At 43.2% G+C, this 27,935-nt stretch overlaps 1 protein-coding gene across 3 annotated transcripts; it reads right to left on the bottom strand.

Annotated features, from left to right (window-relative positions):
• Positions 1 to 785: 785 nt before the first annotated feature.
• On the bottom strand, positions 786 to 20,527 carry CDPF1 (cysteine rich DPF motif domain containing 1). Of its 3 annotated transcripts, none has more exons than XM_032202928.1 (4): positions 20,449 to 20,527; positions 8,688 to 8,811; positions 6,540 to 6,756; positions 786 to 1,223 (listed from the first exon to the last, which is right to left on the bottom strand). In XM_032202928.1, the coding sequence occupies exons 2-4, from the start codon at positions 8,798 to 8,800 to the stop codon at positions 1,074 to 1,076; spliced, it is 480 nt and encodes a 159-aa protein (XP_032058819.1). In that variant the 5' UTR covers positions 8,801 to 8,811; positions 20,449 to 20,527; the 3' UTR covers positions 786 to 1,073. The 3 variants fall into 3 exon arrangements, with proteins under 3 accessions (XP_032058819.1, XP_032058839.1, XP_032058830.1); XM_032202948.1 differs by lacking the exon at positions 20,449 to 20,527 and adding an exon at positions 19,359 to 19,383 and having other exon boundaries at positions 6,645 to 6,756; XM_032202939.1 differs by lacking the exon at positions 20,449 to 20,527 and adding an exon at positions 13,686 to 13,908.
• Between the last annotated feature and the right edge of the window lie 7,408 nt (positions 20,528 to 27,935).

Raw genomic sequence — 27,935 nt, 5'->3', positions numbered from 1 at the left:
TTCCAATCTCCAAAAGGGTAAACCAATATCCTGGGCTCAGTAAAAACACAATGAAGGATTTTAGGACACTAGAAAGTCTTAACGAACTTAAACTATCTCACTATGTTGATTGCTTTCTAACAGATGGACAGTTTTAAATTTAAATTTTCCTTGTAATTAAGTCAATGTCAACACAGTTAATCATGAAATTAGTATTTAAACTAAACACATTGCTTTTTCCCTAACAATTTTTTATGTTTTTTTCTTTTCTTTTTTGACTGAAACTGTTCCTCAGATCCCTACTGTAGCTGTTCAATTGCCCAGTTTAGGAAGGAATTGAGCTTGGGAGCTAAATAAGGGTCCTTGGGAGCATAATAAGGGTCCTTAACATCTCCTATTGCTGTGCAGACATGGGCTGGATGATTGAATAGAAAGTGACTGCAGACTTGCATCACATTTATTTATTTTTTTATTACATTATAAATGCTCTTACCTTCAGAAGTCTTAATGCTGTGATATTACCGAGATTAGGATCTTGAATCCAGGTATTTCTGTGGGTACCTATGACATTTTCTCCCAACAGTTTTATTTTACACTTAAAAATAAAGCTTTGAATTTCTTTCCTACTGTAATCTTACCAAGCTAGCACTGTCAGGTTAACACTTGGTATATATCAACTTTCTTGTAACGTATACCGAATTATATATACAAATGGATAAATCTCTCTGATTTTTCACAACACTGTGGGAGTGTCAAGAACAATACAAAACAGTGAAATAACAAATGAGAAATCTGTACATAGTTCCTATACTTTAAACACTGTTTATTTTTTTTTACTATATGCATTTGGCATGTGACAACAGGCTTGTCTGCCTTTCTTTCTAACTTTTCAACACCTTAAGTGTTATTGCTGGTGCTGCAACTGCTGCATGATGATGCTTGAAGCCAAGCCCGTTGTAAGGAAATATGTCACTGTTTTTCTGTAGTAGTGAGCTGATAAAGGTTACTTCTTTAAAGGAGCAACATGATAGTCTTAAAAAGGAGAAAGCAGAAAGTGAAGCCAAAGAACTCTCTCTCTCTCTTGTCCTTCAGTATTATGTTCTTGTATCCATCTTTTTACCAGGGAAGGATTTTTTCTGGGGCTTTCTTCTATCCATATCTTCTTGTATTTCCAAAGGAAAAGCCTGTAGGTTTTCATTCACGCAGGGGAGACAGAACCTTTTGGAATAGAACAGACTACATTCCTGTTTAAAAAAAAAAATAAAAAATGTTAGTGGTACACAAAATGGAACTGCTTAAATTCCAATCTCATTAAACCACATTCGTATTTAGAATTCTTCTTATGAATTAAATTATTCTTCTAGGTTAAAGAACAAAGCAATTTTGCTCCTTCCTTTTCAGTAATTCTAACATCTGGTTAGAGCTAACTGAAAAATAAAAAATTGGACTGTAACAATTGCTAACCAAATGAACTATCACATTGTTCACTTTAAAGAAATGACCTTCATCAGCTTACTACTACAGAAAACAGTTACTCATTTCCTTTCAACTGGCTTTTCCTTCAGGCCACCATCCATGATTTCTCCTGGAGTTATCACTAAATTCTGAACGGAGTTAATGGGTTAGCAGGAGCTGCTGTTGCTGATGGATTATCCCTGGAGAGTTAAACAAGAATAAAGACATCAGTTCAGATGGATCAGAACATCTTCGGGAGTAAGAGATTCTTCTAAAGCTAAATCTTCATTTAGCTGTTTGAGATTTCTACTTACTGGGAGGATCTTTTGACTTTCTGCACTGGCATTTGAGACTTAAAGGTTCAGAAAGCTCTTCCTCACCAATTTCCACAAAATGGCCTAAGGGCAAACACTATGACACTGTGATCTGGCATAGTTAATATTCGATTTGGTTAACAAGTGTTACAGACCCCAAATTTATTTTTCGTGCAGTTAGCTCTAACCAGGTGCTACAGTTATGGAACAGGAAGAAGCAAAATTGCTGGAATATTTTGATCCATTTGCAGTGCAGAGTTTGGACAACTGGAGGAGAAGTTTATTACAGTGTTATTTCTTTGCCATGCACGTGGTTCTGTTGTGCCGATCACTAAATTCCAAATAGGATTTAACAGGTAAGCTAGGGCTGGTGATGCTGATGTCTTTATTCATGGGGTTTTAAGCATAAAGACATCAGATGGATCAGGACATCTTTTCGGGAGTAATGGATTCCATGGGTTTTACCTAAATAGCAAAGTTTTCCTCTTGCCATGGTCATTTGTGGCTGGTCTTTCTCTGGGGGCTTGGCTTGGATCTTTCCACATTTCTGGTCTCACTTTTGTTTCCCATGCCTCTGTCTGCACTTCAGCAGCAGGCAACATATGATTACAACAAAATCACAATCACCCTGTCTCTGTGTGACTTTCAGTCCTGAGGAACAACTTCTCTTCATCTATTGTCCTTTTCTGCACTGGCTGCCAGGCTACTTCATATTCACAGCAGTGTGAGACCTCAGTCTCCAAAAAAGCGCTCTGAACGGTCTGAGGCTGGATTTCAGTTGCCCAGACTCCACAGCCTATTGTTTTTTGTCTCTTGATATCCTTAATACTTTAAGCTTCTGATTAAAAAGGGAAGATTAGACTTTAAGTTGGTCCTACTATTGTTGTTTGTGTTACAATATGGCATTTGGCTCCCCCGCCCCCAAGTTAATTTCATGGCTCCATAGTGATGGACTCTGCACCACAGGCTCTTGCTCAGCAATGGCACAGGAGAGGAGAGGCTTTTCCCCCTCTCTGCAGATGGGAAACTGATACGTGAAGACCCAGCCACTCACAGATATACAGGCACTCAGCTTGCAGCCTTTTAGCTGAAATGAGTTGCCAACTTCTGCTGATTTCCACCTATGGAATTCATGCAAAAACTATCACTATGAACCATGCACTTCTGGATGCTGGGTCCACATACCTTTAATCCTCCCCTCCTCTCTCGGTAATGGGATAATTCAGCCTCTCTGTTGTTTTAAAGCCATATGAATTACACTTAAGGTGTATATTCAAGCCCTTCCTTGATCATAATCCTGATAGGACTCTGCCCTTAGTTGGATAGCTGTTTAATTCTTTAATGTGTTTTACACCTTCTGCAACCAAGGCAGGAGGGATCATTTTCATTACAAACTAAATAATCCAGTGCAGGCAAAACTGAGCTGCCAAAGCTGACTGACAGTTTATTTCTGCTTTCACATGGATCATGTCTCAAAGTTATATATATAGGGGTATTATCTTAACCACACTTGTAAAGGAAACTCTAATGTAAAGGAAAGGTTGTGCCTAACCTTGTCCAGGACTGACCTTACTGGCCTGACCTGAAAGTTGAGTGGAAAGTAGTTGTAGTGTTACATTTATCATTTAATACCTACAACCATGTCCAGGATCAGTGTTTACTCAGCTTCTGCTGTGGTCAGCAATAAGGGATGAAATTTGTATTTCTTCTCTAAAAGCCACTTCTTTTAGGTGTTTAAAACCTCTGTTTAGTAAGTTTTGCAAGAAAAAGAAAAAGCTGTTTGAAATGACTAATATGGTCAGCTTTTATCATTTCCTCTCCCCTTTTCTGAAACAGGAAAAGGGCACTTGACCTTCCTAAGGACTTTTACCAGTAGTTTTATTATCCTCCTTTTTATATTTTTTGGCATGTTTTAAGACATTACAGATAATGATTAGAATTATTCCACTTGGACCAAATGCACTTACTAATACATTATGCTAAAGATTGGTTCAGCACAGTGATGTGTGCTGCAAGCTGATTGAAGTAAGTGAACTTGGTGAAACTTCAGAGAACATTTGAAAAAGTGAGCTTATGACCATTATGCAGAACAGTTGCTAAGTCTTGACTTACTTTGACATGGAAACTGTAAGGAAAGACCCTTCAGATAGCACAGGATGTCTCAAGAAAAGCCTAAAATTTGATCAGCCTCCTTGGATATAAAAGCTAGCAAATTTAATCCAAGCCCTTTGCCAAATCTAAGGTCAGAAAAGTCTTACTCTTACCACATGTTAGCCTACTAATATTTTGAATTAACATAAAAATGACAGCAATCTTTCACTGAAAGCTTTCCATCATACTGGTCCAGCTTCTTCCCAACAGTGGCCCAAGAAAGAACGATTTTCGTTAACTTCAATTCCTATGTTAAAACATTATGGAAATGCTCAGTGTAAGGCTGAGTTGATGTACTTAGGTCAAGCATAAAAAGGAGCCAAAACAACCCACAAAGATATTAATCTGACTTTGGCTCTTTCTACTGCCTTGGAAAGTTTTTACTTCCCTGCACTCTAATCTTCCCTACATGAAAGAGGAATAGTATGTGTTTACCTACTTTGGTGTGGGTGTTTAAAGCATTAATTATCATTTATGCAGATCTCTTTCAATGTTACCTAAGCAGCATTGCTAAATCGATTTTGAAACCATGGTTGTATGCATGATTCACTATCTAGCCTGGCCAGTTTGGTAAGGAATTTATTTTCAATAATTTACAAGCAAGGTTTTGCCTCGAGTGATACCAACAGGGCAATCTTGAAGACTCAGATAACAACAAATAAATGACCAACATATTTCTCCAATAACTAAAATAGGCAAGAATGCCAAAAATACTAAAAGAGACTTTTACTGGCTCACTGCTAATGTCCTCCATGCTGTCATGCCCTAGATAAAATTTTCAGTTAAATAAATCTTTTAAAAGACAAAGGCCCGCCTTCATTCAGAAAAGGCACACCGTGTGGAAAGATACTGAGGCTGAAACTCAGACCTTCTGACAGATTTACTTGTCAGATTTGAAAATATCTGTTAAATCCTTCATAAAGTCAAACACTCCTTAATTTGGGAATGCAAATAGTGAAATGAGCTCAAGTTTGCCCCAAATGTGCCTGAGATACTAATTCCGTGCTGCTAAAAAGGAGGGATAAGCCTGACTTGTTATGGCAGGAATCAAGCTCACAAGCCCAAACTATCTGGCTAGCTCTACTTGCCTGTATGTTTGCTCCTCCTCTGGCTGTGTGTGGGAGTGAGGCAGCTACCAGCCAAGACACGGACATTGTCACTAGGAAGATCTTGCTCCCATGTCAGCTTTGCCTCCACACAGTGCACACACACACAACTGCCCTAAGCTTGTTGGCTCTGGAAACTTGACCCAGCTATCGAAAACATAACCAGAGAGCACTGGGGCTTCATCTGATTCCCTTATTCCCTTCATCTGATTCTCCTTAGTGCAGCGGGCCAAATCTATCCTTAGTACTACCTCCCTGCGAGTTAGGTTAACACCTAAACTTATCCAAGAGTGCCAGTTTTCTTCAGCTGTGTCTGTATAACCCTCTAAATTTTGTCATTGGAATTTGTCCCTTTGCTTTTTGCTCAAGAGAATTTCATATGCATTGGCATATGAACTGTCTCAGTTGTCCATACCATCTCACCTCTGGCTCTGATCAAGTCAGAGGTGTTCTTCATCCTACCTTCATCCAATTATAACTGGCCACCAGAAACCATAAAAAAATTCCACACCTTTACAAAGTGCACATCTGTTTTTTGTTGTTTTGTTTGTTTTAAACTCATGCTGCCAGCTACTTTCATCAAGTATCACGTCACTGAAGCTGGCCCCTAGCAACTGCAGCCAAAGAATGGGCTGAAAAGGTTGTATTTGAAAATTGCTAAAGATGACACGTTAGCTGACACCAAGGCACATGTGATTTAAGCACATTGCTCCAGGTTAAGAACAGCCACATTGATAGAGAAGGCCGGGATATGGCTGCTCTCTGTGCTGACACGGTGGTGTCTGGTTGAACAAACACATGCTGTTGTCCAAATAAACAATCCAATGACATGTCCTCATGGGTTGAATCACCCATGCATCTGACTATTACATGAGTCCTAAGTCTCTTTCAGCCACAGAACTGGCTTGATAAGGGAAAAGAGTAGAACCTTGAGTTTTCCCAATTCATTCTGCTGCCTCAAAGAAGCACAGTACAGCCTCCAGACACTGATAACTGTGTAATAACTTGTCTTCATTTTTGCTTTGAACTCACAGCAAACAAAGGGACCAGTTTGGCACTGAAGAGAACTTATTAAGACAGCTGTAATTTTGCACCACCTTTCTGGACTGCACTCAGATTCCATAGCTTAAGGTTGCCTACCAGCTGCTATTCAAATTCATTCTTCTTTGGAGAGCTATCCTAGCATTGCACAACTATCCTCCCTGCTCACTTTCTACATCCAAGCTTTTGCAAACTGGATGGCAACCTTGTGTTGTGGATGCAAACCTAATAATCCATGGGCGTTCATAACCCCTTTAAGGAAGAAAAATCTACCATTGGTATAGTACAATATACCATGAGACCTTAAGGTCTTGAAGTAATATGTGAACTCCCCTTCATTTTCATGTGTTAATAAAGAAGAAAGAGCATGAACTGCTTTTATGAAGCTAGACTGTGCTCTTCTGTAAATGACACACTTAAATTTGCTGATCATTTCTATTTTATACAAAGAGCTTTATCTGGGAGAATCAACAAGAACATACAATTAGCCCACCTTAAAAATAGTCTCTTTGGGTTTTTGTTGCTTGCTCTTTCTCTGATAGATCACCAGGGCTGGAACAAAAAGTGATTGAAAAAACTTGTTTTGATTGCCACTTACTGCACCAATGCACACTGATAGGCCACACAAACTGCACAGAGACCCAAGGATGAGGATTTTTTCCTTGTCAGGTGTGAAAGGATCCTTCATGACATAGCAGTCTTCCAAAAGCCTATAAGAGAAGAATGTCATGCTTTCAAAGATAGATCTTGCAGTATGGGAAGAGTTGAAAGGAGGCAGTTGCACAACTTTAAGTAGGATTTCTGTTCTGAAGCTGTCTGCATCTGAGTATAAAATAAAAAGAGCTTTCACTGCTCTTAATTATTTTGGTGCTGTAAAGCTATGGTTCCCATCTTTTGCTAGCAGGACCTACTCGCAGAGAACATTACAATGATATGAAATATTCTTACTTTATGTCAGAGACTGTACTGTTTGCTTCAGGGTAACAAGGGAGAACATTTATTGATAATTTGGCAACCTGCTTGGGAAAGACTAAGGCATTATGCTTTCCGGGAGCTCCAGGCAAAACAGTGCAGAAGTCTGTTGGGTGTCTGTCTGCACAGGGCACCCTGCAAGGCTGGCTTATTCTTGCATCAAGCTTGGATTCTGTAGTAATACGGAGTACAATATATATTTAAAAGGTATTCTGTTAACTCATACTACCTTTTAATTGCCTATGTACACACACACATGTATTTACACGTGCATCTGTAAGTGCATTCCTTTCTCCTTTCTCCTTTTCCCTCCACTCAATGAAAAAGTGGCAGGGCTTAAGCTTTCCACTGGTAGGAAGGATCAGGGATATTTAAATGGCAGATCACCTTCTCAACAAGTCTTCTAGTGTACAAAGACTGGATTACCTTTACAAAGCTCCCCTTGCAAGATTGAGTCTTAATGTAGTTATCACCAGTGCAGAGTCCAGGCCATTTTACAAGCCTTCAGGTTTGGCATGTTTCCTGCAGTACTGCAATTAGGCCCCATGAGTGGACCAGAAAATAAGTCTATAAAGATAGAATGCAAAGCTTTTTCTTCTATGCACATACAAAAATGTTATGCTTCTGCATTATTCTCTTGCTTTTTGAATCCCAGCAATTCAAATAAAGCTGAGATGCTAAAACTGAGCTTGGATAACCTAGTTAAGGTTCATGTTCAGCTTTGAATCACACTCTTTATGAAGGGACCTGATCAAAGGGGGTCCATTTCTCTTCTGAGTGGAAGACGGGAAAAACAGGAGCACTATGGGATTTGGAATGATAAAAATACCTTTGCTTAAGGATAAACACATCAGATCTCAGCCCAGCTAACTAGGTGGTGACCAACAGCTGTTTCCGTTTTGTAAGAAAGCGAGCAGCCTTAGTGGGATGAAACATTGAGTACATGCCTGACTTCCAGTTCTAGTGAGTTCCTGGCCATGTTTGCCTGATGGGTTTGTTGAGTGGGATGGCTTCAACAGAGCTGCTCATGTATTTAAAGCTGTTTTGTTCTGTGGAGAGTTTGATGTCTACAGACAAAGTAGTAACTGCATTTTTTCTGGTCAACCTATCCCTACTTGGCAGAGAAGAAAAAGGCTTGAATCTCCTAAAATGTAGGTATGTACTAAATTGCCACGCTTTAATGTCATACAATCAGACAAAGAATTTTCTAAGTCATGCAAGAAAGCATCGCTGTTCAAAACTCCACATGCCAAACAGCTCTTAAAAACTGTATTTACCATACATATTTAATTCATACAGTGTTTATGTTTTGCCCAGATGACATGGCTGCAAGGAAATGCTGTGCTGACACAGTCAGTGGTATTCTAGTAAGTAAATTATGGCACAGGTAAATTGTAGGGTGGCCAGCAGGGCTGGAAATACATTAAATACAAATCTTTGCATGGCACTGAAGCGGGATCATAAAGTTGGTATCTGTCCTTGCTATCAATACTGTACAATTTATTTCATTTTTTTCCGTTGGAAAAAAAGAGGTCACTAAGTACCAAACCTCCTATTCAGGGTCAATATTGTGTATTACTGGGTTAACACATTGCACATCATTCTGCAGCACAAGGCTTCTGATGCCCATAGCAATACTGAAATCTGTAATGTGAAAGACTGTACTTACTCGATAGAGCATGTGTTTGGTGGTTTCTGCCCATAGTATGTGTATGGAGCTGTTAAGCCACATAGCTGACATTTGAACTCTCCTGAAGGCTGAGGTTCTTTGGGAGAATCCATCTTTAAGTCACCTACAAGAAAAGCAAAAATCTTACAGCTCCAAAATGCAGTACATGCCTGCAACTAAACAGAAAACTGACTATTGTAAACCCTCGTTAATACATCTTTTCTCCCAAACCAAGTTGGTTTCCTATGTCCCAGTTAAATTTCCAAATTCCTCATGTGAAAGACTTAGAAATTACAGAGTAGGAGTCTAAATATAAAAGTTCACCTATTCACTTAGAACTTGAATCTGGTAAAAGGCCTGGAGCACAAGTCCTGTGAGGAGTGGCTTTGGGTTGTTCAGTCTGGAGAAGAGGAGGCTCAGGGCAGACCTTATTGCTTTTTACAGCTGCCTGAAAGGAAGGTGTGGGGAGCTGGGGGTCGGCTTCTTCTCACAGGTAACCAGCGATAGGACTAGAGGGAATGGCCTCAGGTTTTGCAAGGGAAGGTTCAGGTTGGAAATGAGGAGACATTTCTTCTCAGAAAGAGCAGTTAGGCACTGGGACGGGTTGCCCAGGGAGGTGGTGGAGTTGCCATCCCTGGGGGTGTTCAAGGAAAGGTTGGATGTGGTGCTCAGGGACATGGTTTAGTGGGTGATAATGGTGGTAGGGGGATGGTCGGACCAGATGATCTTGGATGTCTTTCCAACCCTACTGATTCTCTGTGTAATCACCCGGTATCTAGGTAGAATATTGGCCCATTCAAACCCCACAGGACAGAGACGGTACTCTCAAAAATGTTTGGGTCTTATACCTTTTATGAAAATAGGCAGAAGAAGGAGACTCTGCTTTACCTTCATTGAAGATACCCGTATATTTCTATAAATGAGAGACTGAAATGAGATGACTGAAAGATTTCGGTCACCCACTACAAAAGTGTAGTTATCAACACAAGGCAGAAAACATCAGAAGCTGTGCTTTGTCAGCTTTGGTGTCTATGATACTACTTGTTTAAAATCTTGGCCACAGATTTCCATTTGGGAGCTTAGCCTTCACTGATTCCACTATATGAGAGTCACACTGTGCAGTTTTCAAAAAGTGTGGTGTAGCACGTATTCTTTTAGGACCGACTTTTTTGTGCATCCATGATCAGATCAAACACAGCTAACCATGTCCATGCCCAAAACTTGCACCTATCCATGAATGAAATGTGTTTACTTGTTTGCAAATCAGGTATCTTTGCTCACCTGCACCATTTTCTTGAATGGACACTTTCCCCCTGCAGCTAGTAAGAAATGTCAAGTTTTAGCTAATGCCCTCATGCCTTGCACAGCATGCAGCTTTCAGCTATAAACCTCTCATCTTTTTTTAAGTGAACCAGCGCCGGCATCAAGCTGTTCAAAAATGGATGCTAGGAAGTCAGATTTGGACAACATCTGAGCAGTTACACTGTCCATGCTCACAGCTGAGCTGACATCCTGCTCCCTGCTGCCTAAGGACAGAAGGTCATTCCCCCTCTTCTTGGCCTTCCATACGTATCCTTCCCCTGCAGAGCTGATTCAGTTCACTAAGGCTGTGTCTCTATTTATGTTTCAGCTTAGGTCAGGGGTGTTCTTTGGGAATTAGTTGCCTGACTGTCCCCACTTGGTCTGCATCACGAAGCAGTCTTAAAGCACACAAACTGGACAGTTTCAGATAGAGCTCACATGAAATACATGTATGTGCTCCAAAAGCATATCTAATACACCCCGACCTGAACACCCAACTAACGGGCATTCCCTCTACAGGATAGGACTCGAAATACCCTGAAACATATAGAGTGGGCAGCTGATACCTGGCATCAAATACTTCAGTCTATGGTTTTACTTATTGTAACGCACCAGTTACTAACGTAATCAAAAATAAAAGAGCTACCTTTTTTTTTTTTTTAACCTCAATGCCTTTTTTTTTTCCTGTTGTGGGATAAATTGTCTTGCAGAGGAATCCAACAACTTATAACAGTAGCAGAAGATAAGAAGCACAACTACACAGCCAGAAGGGGAGGGCTGAGATGAGGGACCTGTATTTCCCCCTTTCAATGACAGTAAGCTGCTATTTCTGCTCACCCTATGTGGTGAAACTGAATCCTTAGAGACATATGCTGCTAAGGTGAATTGGGGGCAAGGTGAAGTAGAGCTGTGACTACTTGTCATGTAATATTCCAGAAGAACAGGGAGCCCCAAGATCCTCAGAGGTTACAGAGGCTTCATGACACTTACTTCATAAAGTCCTACCCAGTTAAATCCTGAAACTTAACTTTGTGAATAATCTCCCTTACCTTGTCATTCTTTGACCACCAGCCTTTCCACTGCCATTCCTGGCATTTCTGTAATACAGGTAGTTCTTCAAATATAACACACACGGGGCTGGGTACTAGTTTCATAAATAAACACAACTCTTGAATACCTAAGGCAACTACGTTTTTTGCAAAGTTATGTAAACCTTGGATATTATGTATTTTACCTACCTCATAGGGATGTGGAGAAAATTTAACGAAGTGCTTTCAGATTTTTCAGTTAACGTGTAAACATAATAACATATTTCTTCCTGTATATTAAAACTGGGATTCTTCAAACTATACAAATTCAAATAGGAAGCCTGCTTTTTGACCCTTACATTTTAGGTTTAAAACATAACCCCCACAAACATACCTAAAGTTACTTTTTTTGTTGGCAGTCCGTAGCAATACTGAGACATTCACCTGTCTGAATGAAATTCAGTCTAGCACACTATGCAATTTTTGGACTTTTTTTTAAGAGGAAATAATTAACCCTATAGAGGTAGAATATGGAAATTTATCTGAATTAAATAGAGAACACCATCACAGTGATCGTTTTGTTAAAATAAAGCAAAATGCTAAGAAAAACAAAAACAAAAAAGGATATTTATGGCAGTTGGTATCACAGACTTTGGAATGAATGTGTCCTTATTCCAAGTCAAAAGAACAGCCCTGGCTTCAGAGCTGAAGTGTGTTGGATATAGAAACACCTGCTCTCATATAGACCACTGGAATGTAGAAGAGAATCTGTTCAGTGACTACCACTGGGAAGGAATGATATCTATGTACAAACAGATATTTGGCTATGCCAGTTGAAAAGCATATGATCCTGCCTGCAAGGCACAGATGAATTTATGACGCTTTCCATTTTACTTCAAGCTTGTAAGTCACTAGTATCAGCTGTAGCAAGTTTTATTTCATTGGGAACGGCATTTGTCCTGAGAGCTTGTCTGCACAGCAGCGCTTAGGAAAGTTAAGGTCACTAACTTAAGGTGTGAAATTGACACACACACACAGATTTCAGGGTGAATGCTCCCACTTGGAAGAAAAGTTTGCTATATAACAAAGTAAAGCCATTCTCCTTCTGAAGAAAGAATTTTAATGACATGTAATAAACTTTTTGTTTATGCATGTGCTTCACAGCTTTAGTCTAAACCAGCAAGCAGAAAAATCCTACTCACAAAAAACTTCTGGTACTTCCAAAAAGCTCATCTGCAATTAAAGAACCATATTTTTATGTCAGACAACAAATGCACAAAAGCAATTCTGGGATAAAACCACAGTCAAGATAGACAGACACTGACAGACACCAAGTATATACCAATTACACGATGAAGGATCTCTTGAGAAGGTAAAAGTCAAAGACGCTAATCCTATTATAATCATGACAGGTAAATTTGTGACCTCAAGTGACTTGAGTCATTGCTAGTAATGGCACCAAATGTTTCTGTTTTCTTTGGGAATTTCTGAAGAAGCACGTTGTCCCAGTAATGTGTACCAAAAAAATCTTCAAGAACAGCTTGTTTAGAACCAAATTCTGCCAAGGGCTTGACATTTTGGCTGTAAGCCGCAAGGTGCTTAAACACATACTTACTTGAAGCACACGCACAGCTCTTCTGAAAAGAACAACACAGCTACCAACACACACTCGATTATGAAGCGAACACTGAACTAGCACGCTCAGCAGAAACCTGCCAAGTCAAGCCCAGATTGCTGCAGGACGCGTGAGGTTGGCCCAGGTGTCATGGCAAGAGGTAAAGCACACTAATCTGAATGCCTCGCTGAGGAAATAGTTACAGTAAAAGAAAGGCCCAGGTTAGACAGCAGTGCTGTAACAGTGTTGCTCCATGCTGACTGATATATGATACCCTATGGATGGAGGAAATGGCTCCCAGTGTGGTTCTCTAGGGACTCCTAAAAACTTCAGGCCAGTTCTGCTTGGAGCATTCTGCTAACAGGCCTGGAAGGCATGCCAGAAGTAGTAAATCACCACCAAATTGTCAGGGTCAGTGGCAAAGTAGCGGCACTGATAAGTAATCTGATTTTCTTTGCTTGAAACCTTGTTAGTGCAAGTCTTTACAATGCAAAGGTTAAAGCCTCTCTTAATACTCCATGGGAGACTTGTGTATTTCTGAATCACCAGTAAACTAGAGCAATTATGCAAGAAAGAAACTGCTTACAAACACAGACTTTGGTCGGAAGGGATGTCAGCTAAAACCAACACTGACACACCTTTAATCCTCTCCAATTAAACCCATTTCTTCTTCCTGCCAAGATTTTCCTGCCATATCCAGTGCTGATGATGGTGACCTATTAAAATATTCACAGCTTGACCCTCAGTGGGAAGGAGTGCTCTCTGCTGGAAGGCTAGGAGCCTCTGAATTCATAGCCTGGTTGATGCCAAGCTACTCTGAAGCATTTGTCATGATATAAATTTAAATCCACTTCAGCACCAAGAATGCACTCACCTCCTTCAGAAAAATCCATTGCCCAACTGCCCAGCTAACGATGAAGCAGCAGAACCTTCTTACTGCTAGTTAATCCCCGCCTGAACAGCTCTCTCCCTCCAGTTCTTTCATGTTATTGCCCTGAAGGCGTGTTTAGGGCACCTGTTGGCTGCCTCCCTGCTCTTCCTGAGTTGACTTACCTTGGGCTCAGGGTAAGGAATTAGCCCAGGAATGCAATTTCACCAAGCGCGGCCATTTGGAACTTCTACTCTTATTACCTCTCCCAAAGATCACTTGACTGAATTAAGCCTTGACTTGTTGCAGCAACTTCTTCCTTCAGGCCAGGAGGCTGGTGCTGGTCCTGCTGTGCTCCTTCTGCTCCGAAAGAACTGATGTCTCAGCAGGACACAGGCTTCCCTCTGGCAGGCCCCAAGCCCTACTTTTTAATGACGGCTAGCCCGGGTCCCTGTGGCAGCAAGATAAGCAGCCCTGCCAGGGACTACGTTATAGGGCTCGCCCTGGAGGTGGCCAGAGATATGAAAGCATGTTTTCTGAACACTTGGAGAGAAGTGTTTGAACAGGGAAATGTGCCAGAGGAAAGAAAGGAATAATATAGACAAGCAAATCAAAAATATTCCTAATGTAAAGAGGTTTTAGGAACGTAAGATTCATCTCAGAAAGGCACCTATCGATAAAATGCATGGTTTAACAAAGCTGAGAAACTATCACTTAAAAAAAAAAAAAAAAAAAAAAAAAAAAAAAAAAACACAACTAGCCCAACCACTCCTTACTGGAACATGGCAGCAAGCCAGCTCTGAATTAGACAGCATTTAATAAAGAATTTCAAATTAGGTGAGAATTTAACAGCTTCACACAGGAATGCTGCAACAGGGCACCAGTTCCCGGGTACATAGCGCTGTCCTCTAGTGGACACACCGGAACTGTACAGCCCCGCTGCTTGGCCCTAGTGCTGACAGTAGCTGCTGGGGATTCCTTTTCCAGCAAACCAGCTGTTATGAGTGGCTCAGGTGTAAAAGCCCCACTGAGTGGATGATGCAGTGAGGGTGAATTAGAGTAAAATAAAGGCAAGTTGCCCAAGCACACATGGCAGAAGCCATCTCTCCATGTCTGCCTGCAGAAGCACAGTGAGTGGTGGACCTCTGTTGTGTGACAGAACAATCCTGCAGAGGGAGAACTGCAGGGTCATTAGTTCTTCCTTTCCTTCCCCTCCTCGGGCCCTGAAATTATCTACGGTCTTTTTTGTTCTTTTGCTCAATTCCCCTCACTACTCTTTCTTCTGGTCTCCCAACTGGCTTTCCTAAGCAGAGTGCAAATCTTATCACACATCACTATCATCCATGCTAACCGTTCTATACATAAAATGGCCTAGAAATTACTTAAAATAAGGACAAGAAAATTTGTTTCTCTTCTCACAGCAGTTACAGGGACTTGGTGAAGATGCGGTAACATAGGACACCCAAACAATGAAGTGAAAACAATTAATACAACACCTCTTCTGGATCACAGCTATTCCTTGCCAAAAGAGGGAAAGCAGACCTGAGGTCTGATTTCATTAAATCTCCCTTTTGGTGTAACCAGATTAAGTAAGCATGCTACAGCCATAGGCTACCCAGTCCTGAACTGATTTCGTTCTCCTTCCAAACTGCTGCTCCCTATTATAGCTTTGTTAGATAAATATCCATAGTGGAGAAGAAGAAGAAGGTAGTAAGGCTCTGTTAATATATGTGATGATGTTTCCCTTTAAGTTGTCCTTTAAGAAAAGTTATGGTGGGCCACACATGTACCAGTGAAAGTACCAGCATGGTTAAGCATAATCTAAACTTAGTGCAACAGTTTCCTACGTAGCCTAAAATAGGAACACTAAGATTTGGTGGAAATGCAGAAGGGAAATATGGGAAATAAGACACTGCAACTTGACATAATCCTGAAAGAATTAAATATAGCTTCAGTGATTTATCTCTCTGCAGAAAGCCAAGTTGGTACTGGAAGGAAATATCCCCTACTACATGGGGTTGCATGCTGCAGTGTCCTTATTGTGACAGGCAGCGCCAGCTTTCCTGTGACCGGCAAAATGTTCTTATTAACATACCAAGGGAAGAGAATTCTTTCTAGTAAGATGTGGCTGATGCTCTCAGTTTGTTAGGACTGATCAGCAAGTGAGGACTTCATAACAGAGAAAAGCAAAACCTTTAAAAAGAAAACACAGAACCATTGGGGTGGGGTGGTATGGGGTGCATACTGCCTGCTTCAAGGAAGTTTGAGAATACAGAACAAAGTCCTGACCCCACTATATGCGTAACACTCTCATGCACATAGCCCCCCACACCTTCTTGCAGGCACATCCTCTTCCCCCGAAAGGCGCATTCCTCAAGTTTTGTTGTCCCAGCTATTGTGAACAGCAAGCATGAGAAAAAACAACAAAGTGAGAGATGTTCCCTATGAAGCCCCCTCCCACTTAACCCTTAGAAACCCTTTTCTTTTCCAGGGTACTTGGTGGGAGCATTAAAACTTCCTTTTTTTTCCCAATTACAGTGCAAATCAGAGCTTCAGAAATGAGCTGGCAGCTTCAAGCCTTCCTCACTTATGCATGTAGTAAATTCTTTTCCTGACATGTAGCGATATGAAATAACATGAAATCAGCCAGGCACTACCACCATGAACTTTTACCATGTTTTCCAGTTAGTCCCTTCGCTCTTCTCTGAAAGACTTTGCTTTCAACCATTACTTGGATTACTTTGCCTAAAAGTAAGTACAGAAGCTAAGGCTGAACTTGCTTCTCTCAATACCTGATACTCTCACTAAATATCAAGGCTCACTTCCATGATTTTCTGTAGACACAGATAAATGATATTTGTTATCAGACAGTGGGAGACATCTTTTACCACAGACAGACAGTCTATTGTTTTTTTGTGTGTGTATGTGTGTGTTCTGTATTTTGCACAGCCTGTCAGCCAAGCATGTGCGCTTATGCTCTTCTTCCCCTCCAGAGTTCTTTTGAACAAATTTCCTGCTCTGTTCATCACAGGTGAAACAGGAAGGAGGCAGGTTTTTCACACTGACAAATCTCACGATGGATGAAGGTGCACGGATCTTAGAATTCACCCCAACAGAATGGTCTGCTCCTACTGGGTCATATACAAGGAGAACAGGTGTGCAAAATCAGGGTAGTTGTGTCTTGCTGCCCTAGAATCTCAATAATCCAGTGACAATCAGCAGCAACCTCAATGAGTCATAAATATTTAAGTAGCTTTTCTTTGCCTTAAGATCTCTTTATTCAGCAAGCGTAAATGGGACTAAGACCTCACTGAGGACCAAGAGAAGAGTTTGAACTGCAGAGTAGAGCTAGTTAAGTAGCAAAGTTGATGGGGTCTTGACAGAAATTTTATAGGCCGTATGTTTAGGTCAAGAGTTTGTAAAACTATCAGATACAGCTACAGATAGCACTTAAGCATGCTGTGAAGTTTATGTCACAAATTTAAATGCACATTTCCTTTTTGCACATATGCATACACCTGTGATTAATTAGTAATAACTGAGCAATGGAAAAATTATGACAAAATTAACAGGAGGGGAAAGAAGGCTTAGCAGGGAATTATCGGGTAGTTATAAGACAACCTTATTGGAGGCAACATGTTTCATGGGTCAGCTGGCCAGTAAAAAGGAAAAAACAGAAAGAGCCGGTAAAAAGGGTTCAACATGCACCGAGGAAGGAACACTACAGAACAGTCATTGTGATTTATACTTGTGATTTATCACAATCACTTGTGATTTATACTGGTTGAATGGGTTAAAAAAAAAAAAAAAAAAGTTTAAGCTTTTTTGGTTCATTGATTTTTGTGCCAACAAACACTCTCCTTTAGCAAAAAAGGCCAGCGCAAAGGTAAAGTACACACTATTTCTGTTTAGTGCCTCAACAAGTCTGCGGAGCAAGTTTCCATTCCATGTCAGGTTGATAACGGAATCCAAATCTTTTCCTACTGTTGCCAACAGATAAAAACCTCCTTCAGTCAGAACACCTCCAAGCAAGTATGCTCTATGGTTGCTCTATGTCTGCAGAGTAAATGTTTCAGGGGATTCTCCAGTGCTCTTGATGATGCAACTTTGCCTTATTTGTAGAGATGTACATCCTTATGGTATTTGAGATGAGATATAAAGTAATCCTGCTGTTACAACAGCTACGTTGCCCAGCAAATTTCTCCCTTTACTTCACAAATCAATACATGAGGAAAACAATGTCTTTGACGTTCCATCTTGGAGCATGAAGGACTTAAGTTTTGTCTATGTATCTTTAATTTCTTATCACTTTAATGTAACCACTTTTAGTGTAATACCTTCATGTAGGATTAGTTATGGTTACAAAATTGTGTTCGTATCAGTACACCTTGCCAACTAGACCAGTTAAGGAAAATTAATCAACATATGGTATCTTTGCATTAGCATAGGTCTACCAGTCCCTCCAAGGTATTATATTGGTAAAATCAGAGCAGGGAAAGGTACTAATGGAAAAATCTTAACTAATGCACAAACATGTGAGTGCTGAGGATTGGTCTCTTCTCCCAAGCATCATGTGGTAAGATGAGGAAATGGCCTCAAGTTGCGCCAAGGGAGGTTTAGGCTGGATATTTGGAAAAATTTCTTCACTGAAAGGGTTGTGGAGCGTTAGAACAGGCTGCCAGCTTAGCTGCTGAGTCACCATCCCTGGAGGTCTTCAAAAACGACACAGATGTAGTGCTTTGGGACATGGTTTAGTGGTGGGCTTGGCAGTACTAGGTTAAAGGTTGGACTAGATAATCTCAGAGGTCTTTTGGAAACCTAAATGATTACAAGAGTCATGCCCAGTGTGTTTTCTAGGAGTCACACTGGTATTACAAACTACTAGGACACATCCAATTCTCTGATTCACAGATGCCTAGAGATGGAAGACAGCTTAAGGGACTATTCAGTCCATCACACTGAAGACACAGCTGGCTTTATGTATGTTGATGTCACTTTGCAGTGTTCATAGACTCTCCTTCCAGCTCAGGTGCCTCAGAGACATTGTTATAAATGAAGTCTCAACTCAATCTGAATTTAGTAATATTAATAAAAAAAATATTCATAAGAAGTATAACAGCTATAAAAGGTATAAAAGGCAAGTAAAAAGCACTGGGTGTGCGGAGAGTCTACACTCCACCAACAGGCACACACGAACATCAAACATTCTAAATATACAGAACATTGCCTTACATACTAAATGCAAGTATGCCTATACATTTGTACAATCAGAAAAGGTAACAAACAATCCTTTAAGTTCCGTGACTTAACAGTCTCCATTTTCCATTCCTTTTCTTGATTACTAACAAGTCTCCATTTTCCATTCCTTTTGAACAATATGTCTCACTTTAAGTTGTCAAGCAACTCGGTCTTATGGCCTTATGTATCCTGTTCTTCCCAGATTGAAGAAAAACATATCCATCTCCTTTTCAAGGCCAATGTGGCCTGGGTCAAAAGGCATGCTCAGGTCAACAGAGAGCGTAACAGCAAAAGCCTTCGATGGCTGTAGCAGCAGAGGGGCCCATGGCGTAGCAGTTGGATCAGTAAAGGAGCCCACAGCTCCCTCACTATCTGGCAAGCCACATGTTTGTGATTGTGGCTCCACATGGCTCTTTAAGGCCTCAGAGATTGCTCGCCAGGTGCCAAGCAATCCCACTGCAACCTTGTCATTTTTACTTGCAGAGTCCCACACCTTGACCTCAGTTTGGTCCCATATTTCAGGCTCATAAACTGTCCAATAAGGAAAACTAGCTGTAAGGTTACCAGGACAGTCTTTGTTCCTAAGGACGTATGATTCCCCATAATGCGCAACTGCTTACCAGCTAGAGGCAGTTGTGTGCACGGGTCTGCTTCTCTCAGCTCGAGCTTCTCTCCAGCTCCAGTGCGCCTACTTCCAGCGACTTTCTGTACGAGCTTCTCTGAGCAGTTTGCTGAGTCTGGCCGAACCTATCTTCATGAGGCAATCAATGTGTCTGCTCCTATCCTGGTCTCTGTTCTGCCAGCCTGTTCCTCTTCACTTCTTTTTCCTGCTTATTTATTGATGTAACTTCATCGTGTTGCCTTTTTTATCTTGAGGGCAGGCTCCCCTCTTATGCCCTTCTCTCCACAGCAGTTCTTTTCAAAACAACTTTTCATTGGTCAAACAACTTTGAATATAACAACAACGACAGCAAACACCCAGAAACATCCATGCCTTAATGGCTGGAGAACAAGAAACAGGAGACTGCATGGAGTCTCCTGAATCACCCTTCTTTGTTCCTTCTAAGCTTTTACATTCCTGATGGCCTCATCGTTGGGAGTCTAATGTTATCTCAACCACGGGGCTTTCCAACCCCCATGGCCACACTCTCAAATCTCCCCCTTCTTTATTAATATCAACCATTTTCTCGACACGAATTACCACTCCATATATAACACATGACTAACCTCTCTTCTTAGGAGAGGACTCTCAGCACCTTTGAGATACGGAGGTATTCCCTGGGGTTCTCAGAGCAAATTCAGAAACTGTGCTGCCACCTCTCGTACATATTGAAAACTTCTCATTTTTAAAAGGCAGCTGAGTACCCGAGGGGCCATTTGTACTCCCAATGAGGCGCTCTGGCCTCCCTGTTCCTGTAGAGACGGCCCTCCCAGCCCAAAGCTGCGATCCCCAAACCACCAAGGTCAGCTGCACGCAACCTCGTACCAGCAGCGCCAGAGCCTCACTGGACACAGGCTTTCCCCCAAGCCCTTAAAGCCCATTCCCCGCGGCCCTTCGCAGGGCTACACCCCACCGCTCCCCGCTCGGCTCAAAGACCCTGGCAAATAAACCGGGCGCCCCGTGCCCGCAGGGCTGCACCGCAGAGCCCGCGGCGCACGCACAACCACCGGGCCCCGGCGCCGGGCCGCGGCCGGGCCGCGCTGTCCCACCTCTGTCTCGGCCGAGGGGAGGGGAGGGCCGGGCCGGGCCGGGCCGGGCGGGGAGCGGACACGGGCCCCTGGCTCAATGGCTTCGCAGCGCCGCTTCCGCCTCCGCCTTCCGGCTCCCCGCCAGGCCCGATCCCGCCCCGCTCAGGGGAAACAATGGGTAGACGGCAATTAATCGCGGCTAATAATAAGCTGTGAGTGGTGATACGGTGCCTGGCTGTACGTAATGTCCGTCAGGCCAGCCGGGAGCACCACGCTCCCTGCAAGCGGCGCTCACAGCCGGAAATTTCAGGAGCGAAGGTGACGACAGTGCCTGGCACCTTCTGTGCCTTTACCAGAGAAGGTACAAAATAACGCCATTTAACCCGTGCGGCGCGCTCTGTGACACTGCTGAACTACTCCAAGATCTGAAGAAAGGCTCATGCCCAAAACAATCTCTTTTTTTTTTTTTTTTTTTTTTTTTTTTTTTTTTTTTTTTGGAGAAACAAACAAAACTACATCTTTGGTCTTGAAAAAAGATACTACCTCTCTTCACAAACTTCATCTAACGCCTTTCTGAAGGAATATAATTCTCTTCCCACCAGCAGCTCACCCCTCTGCAAATCGCTGCAAATCCTACCATGGCAGCCCTGTCCGCAAACCATGCGCCTATTTACCTCCAGGCTGTCATACGTGGCTTTGGTGTGATGGTTGGGAGTGCTCAGGCAAGGAGTGAAGGTAGTGTTTTCTGGTGCCAGCTGTTGTGCGACCTGGATGAGATGCGGAAGGAAAAGAGGACTTAGAGATGACTGTTGCAGACAGGAGCTGACCATGCTGAGTGGATAAGACAGACCTCATTTCTGAAAATCTGTGACAGGCAACTATCAGTTTTCCCAAATTTCCAGAGAAATGCAGGGCCCTTTATTCCGGTAACTCTCTCTTGAGCACTCCTGGCCAGGTGAGGCTGCCTTCTCTGAGGTTATTTGCAGCATAAAAAATACTGTCATGGCATTCCAGTGCAGCTTTTGCACTTCGAGTTCCCCAGGAAAGCAGCAGCAGCAGAATGTAACAGGTGTTGTTCACAATTTTGGTATTGTTTCACAAACTTTGTGGATGGAGGTCCGCAAGCTTGGTAGGAGAGGCTGCTGAAGGAGGGAGCCTTGTGTTGGCAGGATGGCCCTGTTTTGGTGGCAGAACAGTCTTGAGGTCCACTGGGCCCGAGTGAAACTTTTTGCTTCTTTATGTGTAAAATAAATATTAAAGTTAATACCCATGAGTAGGATAATGAGCTTAATGAAGTACATGCAAAACAGATATGACTCTCGCACTCAACTCTTCACTCAAATCATGCAAAACATACCCCCAGGGAAGGAACAGATAAGGTTAGGATTTAAAAGAGTGATAGGAGTTAGTGTGAGAAAAAGAAGGAAAGAAAAAGCTAGCGTCAGGGAAGAAAAAAAAAAAAAAAGTGAGGAACAGTAGAGCTGGGGAGAGACAGAAGAAGAAATTGTAAACTTAGCATAGCCAGTTGACTGGCTGTGCTCCTTCTCCTCCACCTAGACAGGGACGCTTTCTTGGTAAACTCTGCATCTTCACCCTTTGGTGAGGAATACCTGGGAGAGCATTTTGGTAGCACTGGTATCATATCTTAGCGCTGTTGCAGTAAGTGTATTTACCAATGGAAACTTCACATCTGTTATGTCTGTCACCTTATTGCAACTAATTCAACTTGATGAAACTGTCTCAGCAAAAGCCCTTTAGCAGGGCTCTGAAACTGGCAAACATTTGATAACTCACTTTAAAAGCGACAGCTGTTGCACTGGGAGAAGGGGCAGGTTGCATTAAGCACATCTTTTGACAAAGTCGTTAGATTGTACATCAGTGACCTGGGTCTTGTGGGATGCTTCACCATAATTTTCAATTTTTATGCAATAAAAATTTATTGCATCCATTCTGCTTGAGAGTTTACTCTTTTGCCAGGGACTGCGTGTTATTAATGGGTTTGCTTTTTGGGCTCTGTTTATTTTTTTTTTCTCTCCACACGTTGAAATTCCTATGTGGGACTATGGGATTGTTTGCACAAAGATGCCCCACAGTTTCCCCATGCCTGAGTGACACAGCCACCTCCACATTTCCTTATACATGGTCTGTTTTGAAAGTAGTAGGACTGGCTTTTTCCTGGGTGAATGGGTGGACGAGAGGTGGTCTGCGCGCGCAGGATCGGTGGAGGGGGATATTGGGAACACTGGGAAAAATTGGCAGTCGGCTGTTGGCCGTTGAAGAGAGCAGGTCGCTTGTACTGTGAACACCTGTCGAAATGCCTCGTCACGGAGAATCATGGAGTGTTTACTGGAGCAGCGATATGCGATCAAATTTTGTGTAAAGCTTGGTAACAAGGGCAAAGAGACTCACGACATGATTAAGGAGGCCTATGGTGATGCTGCCATGCGTAGATCGGGTGTTTTTGAGTGGCACAAGCTGTTCCGAGAAGGTAGGGAACGAGCGGAAGACGACGACCGCTCCGGATGCCCTTCGACCAGCAAGACCAACGAAAATGTGTCGCGAGTGAAAAATTTACTGAACCGTGGTCGCAGGATGAGTATCAGAATGATTGCTGATGACTTGAGCATTCCTCAAACCCAAGTTTTTGAGATGGTGAAAGAAAACTTAGCCATGAGGAAAGTGTGCGTAAAGTTTGTGCCGCGAGTGTTGTCAGAGGAGCAAAAGGCCAACCGGAAAGCGATCTGCCAGGATCTACTTCATCATGTGAATGAGGAGCCTGACTTTTTGGACAATGTAGTGACTGGTGACGAGATGTGGGTGTTTGAATACGACCCAGAGAGTAAGCGGCAGAGCACAGGATGGCACACCCCTGCTTCCTCACGCCCCAAGAAAGCACAAATGAGCAAATCCAAGCAAAAGTCCGTGCTCATTTGCTTTTTTGATCGACATGGAGTCATCCACAAAGAGTTTGTAACACCCGGACAAACAGTTAATGCAGTTTTTTTACGTGGAAGTCCTCACAAGACTGCAAAAACGCATTGCTCGTGTCCGCCCAGCCATCATCAACAATTGGCGGCTGCACCATGACAACGCGCCGAGCCACACAGCGTTCCGCGTAGTGGAGTATCTTGCCCAGCACAAGGTGGCAACGCTGCCTCAGCCCCCCTACAGCCCCAACTTGGCCCTGCCAGACTTTTTTCTGTTCCTGAGAATAAAATCGACCCTCAAGGGGAAGCATCACGCATCAGTAGAAGTGCTTCAAGAGACCGTGATGGGGGAGCTAAACAACATTCTGGTCCAGGCGTTCCTGGAGGCGTACAAAAACTGGAAAACTCATTGGCAGCAGTGTGTAGATGCGGAAGGGTGCTACTTTGAAAAATTCTAATCGTTTGTTCTATTCTCATGAATTTTTTTTTTTTTTTCAAAAAAAAATGAGTCCTACTACTTTCAGAACAAACCATGAAAGCTTTACAGATAAATCTTTGGCTCATAAAAATTTGTGTATGCTATAAGGGTGGGCCTCTCTACATTGTCAGCAGTAGGTAAAGCTACTTTTGTCCTGCAGTGTTCCTGAGTCCTAGGATATTTTCCTAGAACATTTGACTTTTGTATTTTTTGGAAGGAACGAGTGAGAAAGTTTTGGACCTGCAAACAATTCTTTTGTTGGAGATGTTACTTGAAGTTAGCATACATAGGGAAGGAAGTGAAACCTACTCAGGCATGTATAAATTACAGATGAGCATATATGAGCGATGTTCTGTGGTGTGGTCTGTAAGAAGAGTGCAGAAAAGCACTGGGAAAGCATCTACAGGTGTGGGCCCTGTTTAGCAAGTGGCTCAACAAAATAAGTGAAATATCCCACTCTGCTTGCACTGAGGTGCGAGGCTGCCCAGAGACCCTCAAAGGCTGCCCAGCGCCAGCACCTCGCGCCAGAAGCCGGTGTCACTCTGCCTTGCCAGCACCACCTGCAGCTTCCACGGGTACAGCCACTCGTCCCTTGCCTCCTGCAAGTGATGTCGCATGGGGGAGCTGTGCCCTACTCTCAGGGCAGGCCTGCCTGGGCCTGGCCATGCCTACGCTGCTGTGCCCAGGCCCAATGCTGCAGTGAGCAAGCGGGGTTCCTAGCGCGAGGAGCTGCAGGGTGTGGTGGGTGCTGCTGAGGGCAGCAAGCAGCTGAGGGCTGGTAGGCAGTGTCCAGTGTGTCAGCAGTAACGTCCCAGATTAGTTAATGATGCAACGAAGGTTGCCCTGGATTTGAAAAGAGTATGGCTAAACAGTACTAAACAGTATGGCTATCTGATACGATTGTGAAAGGTGCTAAACTTCAGAACTCAGAAGTCAGGAAGGGGTGTTTAGGGACTTCATGATTTCTATCATGCGGTCAGCTGCCTTGTCAAAGAAATCAAAGCGGTGCATCATTGGCTGTAGGACAAGCGTGACAATTTGTAAGCTTACAGAATGGCAGAATGGCTGACCTGGGAAGGGACATGGTGCTAAAACAAAACCACCTACAGCAGACTGTACAAGGACCATGTCCTGGCAGCTTTTGAAGATCTTCAAGGACGAGACTCCACAACCTCTCTGGACAGCTTCTGTCAATGCTCCATTACCCACACAGCACAGAAGGGCTTCCCAATCTCCTACAAGTATGTAGCGATGCCAGTGCTTTTTTACAGCAAGCCCCTCACTTTTTCTATAAAAAGAGAAGCCTGTTTTTTTTTTATATAATAGAACCTCAATGTAAGTACAAGAATCACACGTGTCATTGCTGAGCAAGTGAAGTGCTTTGTTGCAGATACATTCTGAAAAGCAAATGGATTGTGTGGACAGAAAGAGAACCTTATGAATGTTTTTCCAAGAAAAATTTATTTATTAAACCTAGGACTGGTTTCACTTATAGAAAGGAACATGTTAAGCAGTAGGGAGATAATAGGGCTTCCAGAAGTACACAAGTGACAAGAGGAAGACCAGGGAAAATGTGGGACCTGGTTACACAGGACAGGAAGAAGGCTAAGGTTTAGGCTAAGGTTTAGGCTGATGAAATTTCTTTTGAAAATAAAAGTCCTGACTTTCATTTTTGCCCTTCCCAGCACCTTTGCAATTTCACCAGCTTCTCAAGGCTTACGCTGCTTGTTGTCTTGGGTTTCGAGAAGCCTAAGGTGCTTCTCCTTCATCTCATCTTCATTCAGCATTTCCTTACCCAGCTCTTGGAATACTTTTTCTGACTTAACCGTGTAATGTTTTCAGAGCATTTTGGATGAATCACTCTCAGAGCTGAGACAGAAAAGGTTTTAGGATATGAAAGAAGAACACTCTCTTGAAAAAGGAGGTTGCTGATCCGAACAGCCACTCAACTCAAGTCTGGTAGCCATAAGACAAACTGTATAGGACAATGAAAAATGATGATACCCCAATTACAGCTAGAACTAATGCCCACGAGAGGCAGACGTACCACCAACCAAGATCTACGTGTAGTCTCTTGTGAAAGAGCCTGGAGGAGAGGCCTACTGGCTTGCTTCCTTTCAGAAAGTTGCCCCCTTCTTCTGCAGAGTCCTTCTGGGCCAAGGCACGAGGAGAAGGTTCCCTCTGGGAATACTTAAATAAGGCAACAATAATCTTTTCCAGATGCCAGGTCACCAAAAATTCCTTTTATAAGTTCCTTTTCTAATGGATCTCAGATACCTCAAGTGCATTGGATACTGTGCATTCTTGCACTGTTAGAAGTGTCATGGGGTTTTTAGGGATGTCTGCTATGAGCGTTTTCTCCAGGTCCACCATGTTGGGGGTAACTATTACTTTGGCTGCCAAGAACCTGATGTTGAATGTAAATCTTTCTGAGGCCATATGCACTGACAGGCTTCTGTGACTCTGCTTCATCTTGCAGATGCAGTGTACCCTCTGCCAGTCAGTCAAGGGGCCAAGCCTGCACAGGTCTTCCCTCCAGTGACTTCGAACTCCACCCAGAAACAAGCACTGGTCACTGAAAATGTTGATGCTCACCAGCCCCGTGGTTGGATACCTTGTAAGGTAGGGCGTCAGCAAGACAATGGAGATGTTCTGACTGTCGGCACCACTTCCTTGAGCTGCGGCTTTCAGCAGTGACTCTGGGAGACAGATAAAGTCTTGATGTTAAAACCTGCATTAGTCCAGGATTTTTGGGGCCAGATGGGATCCACCCGAGGGTACTGAGAGAACTGGCAGAGGAGCTGGCCAAACCGCTCACCATCATTTATCAGCAGTCCTGGCTATCAGGGGAGGTCCCAGTTGACTGGCGGCTAGCAAACGTGATGCCCACCTAAAAGAAGGGCTGGAGGGCAGAGCCGGGGAACTATAGGCCTGTCAGTTTGACCTCAGTGCCAGGGAAGCTCATGGAGCAGATTCTCTTGAGAGTCATCATGCAGCACTTGCAGGGCAAGCAGGCGATCAGGCCCAGTCAGCATGGGTTTATGAAAGGCAGGTCCTGCTTGACGAACCTGATCTCCTTCTATGACAAAGTGGCGCGCTTGGTGGATGAGGGAAAGTCTGTGGATGTGGTCTACCTTGACTTCAGCAAGGCTTTTGACACCGTCTCCCACAGCATTCTCCTCAAGAAACTGGCTGCTCTTGGCTTGGACTGGCGCACGCTTCGTTGGGTTAGAAACTGGCTGGATAGCCGGGCCCAAAGAGTCGTGGTAAATGGAGTCAAATCCAGTTGGAGGCCAGTTACTAGTGGCGTTTCCCAGGGCTTGGTGCTGGGGCCGGTCCTCTTTAATATCTTCATTGATGATCTGGATGAGGGCATTGAGTGCACCCTCAGTAAGTTCACAGATGACACCAAGTTAGGTGCGTGTGTCGATCTGCTGGAGGGTAGGAAGGCTCTGCAGGAGGATCTGGATAGGCTGCACCAATGGGCTGAGGTCAACTGCATGAAGTTCAACAAGGCCAAGTGCCGGGTCCTGCACCTGGGGCGCAATAAACCTAAGCAGAGCTACAGGCTGGGAGATGAGTGGTTGGAAAGCTGCCTGGCAGAGAAGGACCTGGGAGTGATGGTTGATAGTTGGCTGAATATGATCCAGCAGTGTGCCCAGGTGGCCAAGAAGGCCAACAGCATCCTGGCTTGTATAAGAAGCAGTGTGGCCAGCAGGGCTAGGGAAGTGATTGTCCCCCTGTACTCGGCTCTGGTGAGGCCACACCTCGAGTACTGTGTTCAGTTTTGGGCCCCTCGCTACAGGAAGGACATCGAGGTGCTCAAGCGAGTCCAGAGAAGGGCGACGAAGCTGTTGAGGGGCCCGGAGAACAAGTCCTATGAGGAGTGGATGAGGGAGCTGGGCTTGTTCAGCCTGGAGAAAAGGAGGCTCTCTAGAGGTACCTTAAAGGAGGCTGTAGCGAGGTGGGGGTTGGTCTGTTCTCCCACATGCCTGGTGACAGGACGAGGGAATGGGCTAAAGTTGCACCAGGGGAGTTTTAGGTTGGATGTTAGGAAGAACTTCTTTACCGAAAGGGTTGTTAGACATTGGAACAGGCTGTCC

Source organism: Aythya fuligula, chromosome 1 (genome assembly GCF_009819795.1).
Source record: "Aythya fuligula isolate bAytFul2 chromosome 1, bAytFul2.pri, whole genome shotgun sequence".
NCBI classification, from domain to species: domain Eukaryota; kingdom Metazoa; phylum Chordata; class Aves; order Anseriformes; family Anatidae; genus Aythya; species Aythya fuligula.
The sequence above is the reverse complement of the archived record's forward strand: the minus strand, read 5'-3'. Positions and strand labels throughout refer to the sequence as shown.

What these genes read in the sequence shown, in the direction of transcription:
- CDPF1 (XM_032202928.1), bottom strand. Translation starts at nt 8,800, where the DNA reads ATGGATTCTCCCAAAGAACCTCAGCCTTCAGGAGAGTTCAAATGTCAG. An exon ending in CCAAACACATGCTCTATCGA is followed by an intron (nt 6,757 to 8,687) that starts GTAAGTACAGTC and finishes CTTCTCTTATAG; the next exon opens with GCTTTTGGAAGACTGCTATG. An exon ending in CCAAAGAGACTATTTTTAAG is followed by an intron (nt 1,224 to 6,539) that starts GTGGGCTAATTG and finishes TTTTTTAAACAG; the next exon opens with GAATGTAGTCTGTTCTATTC.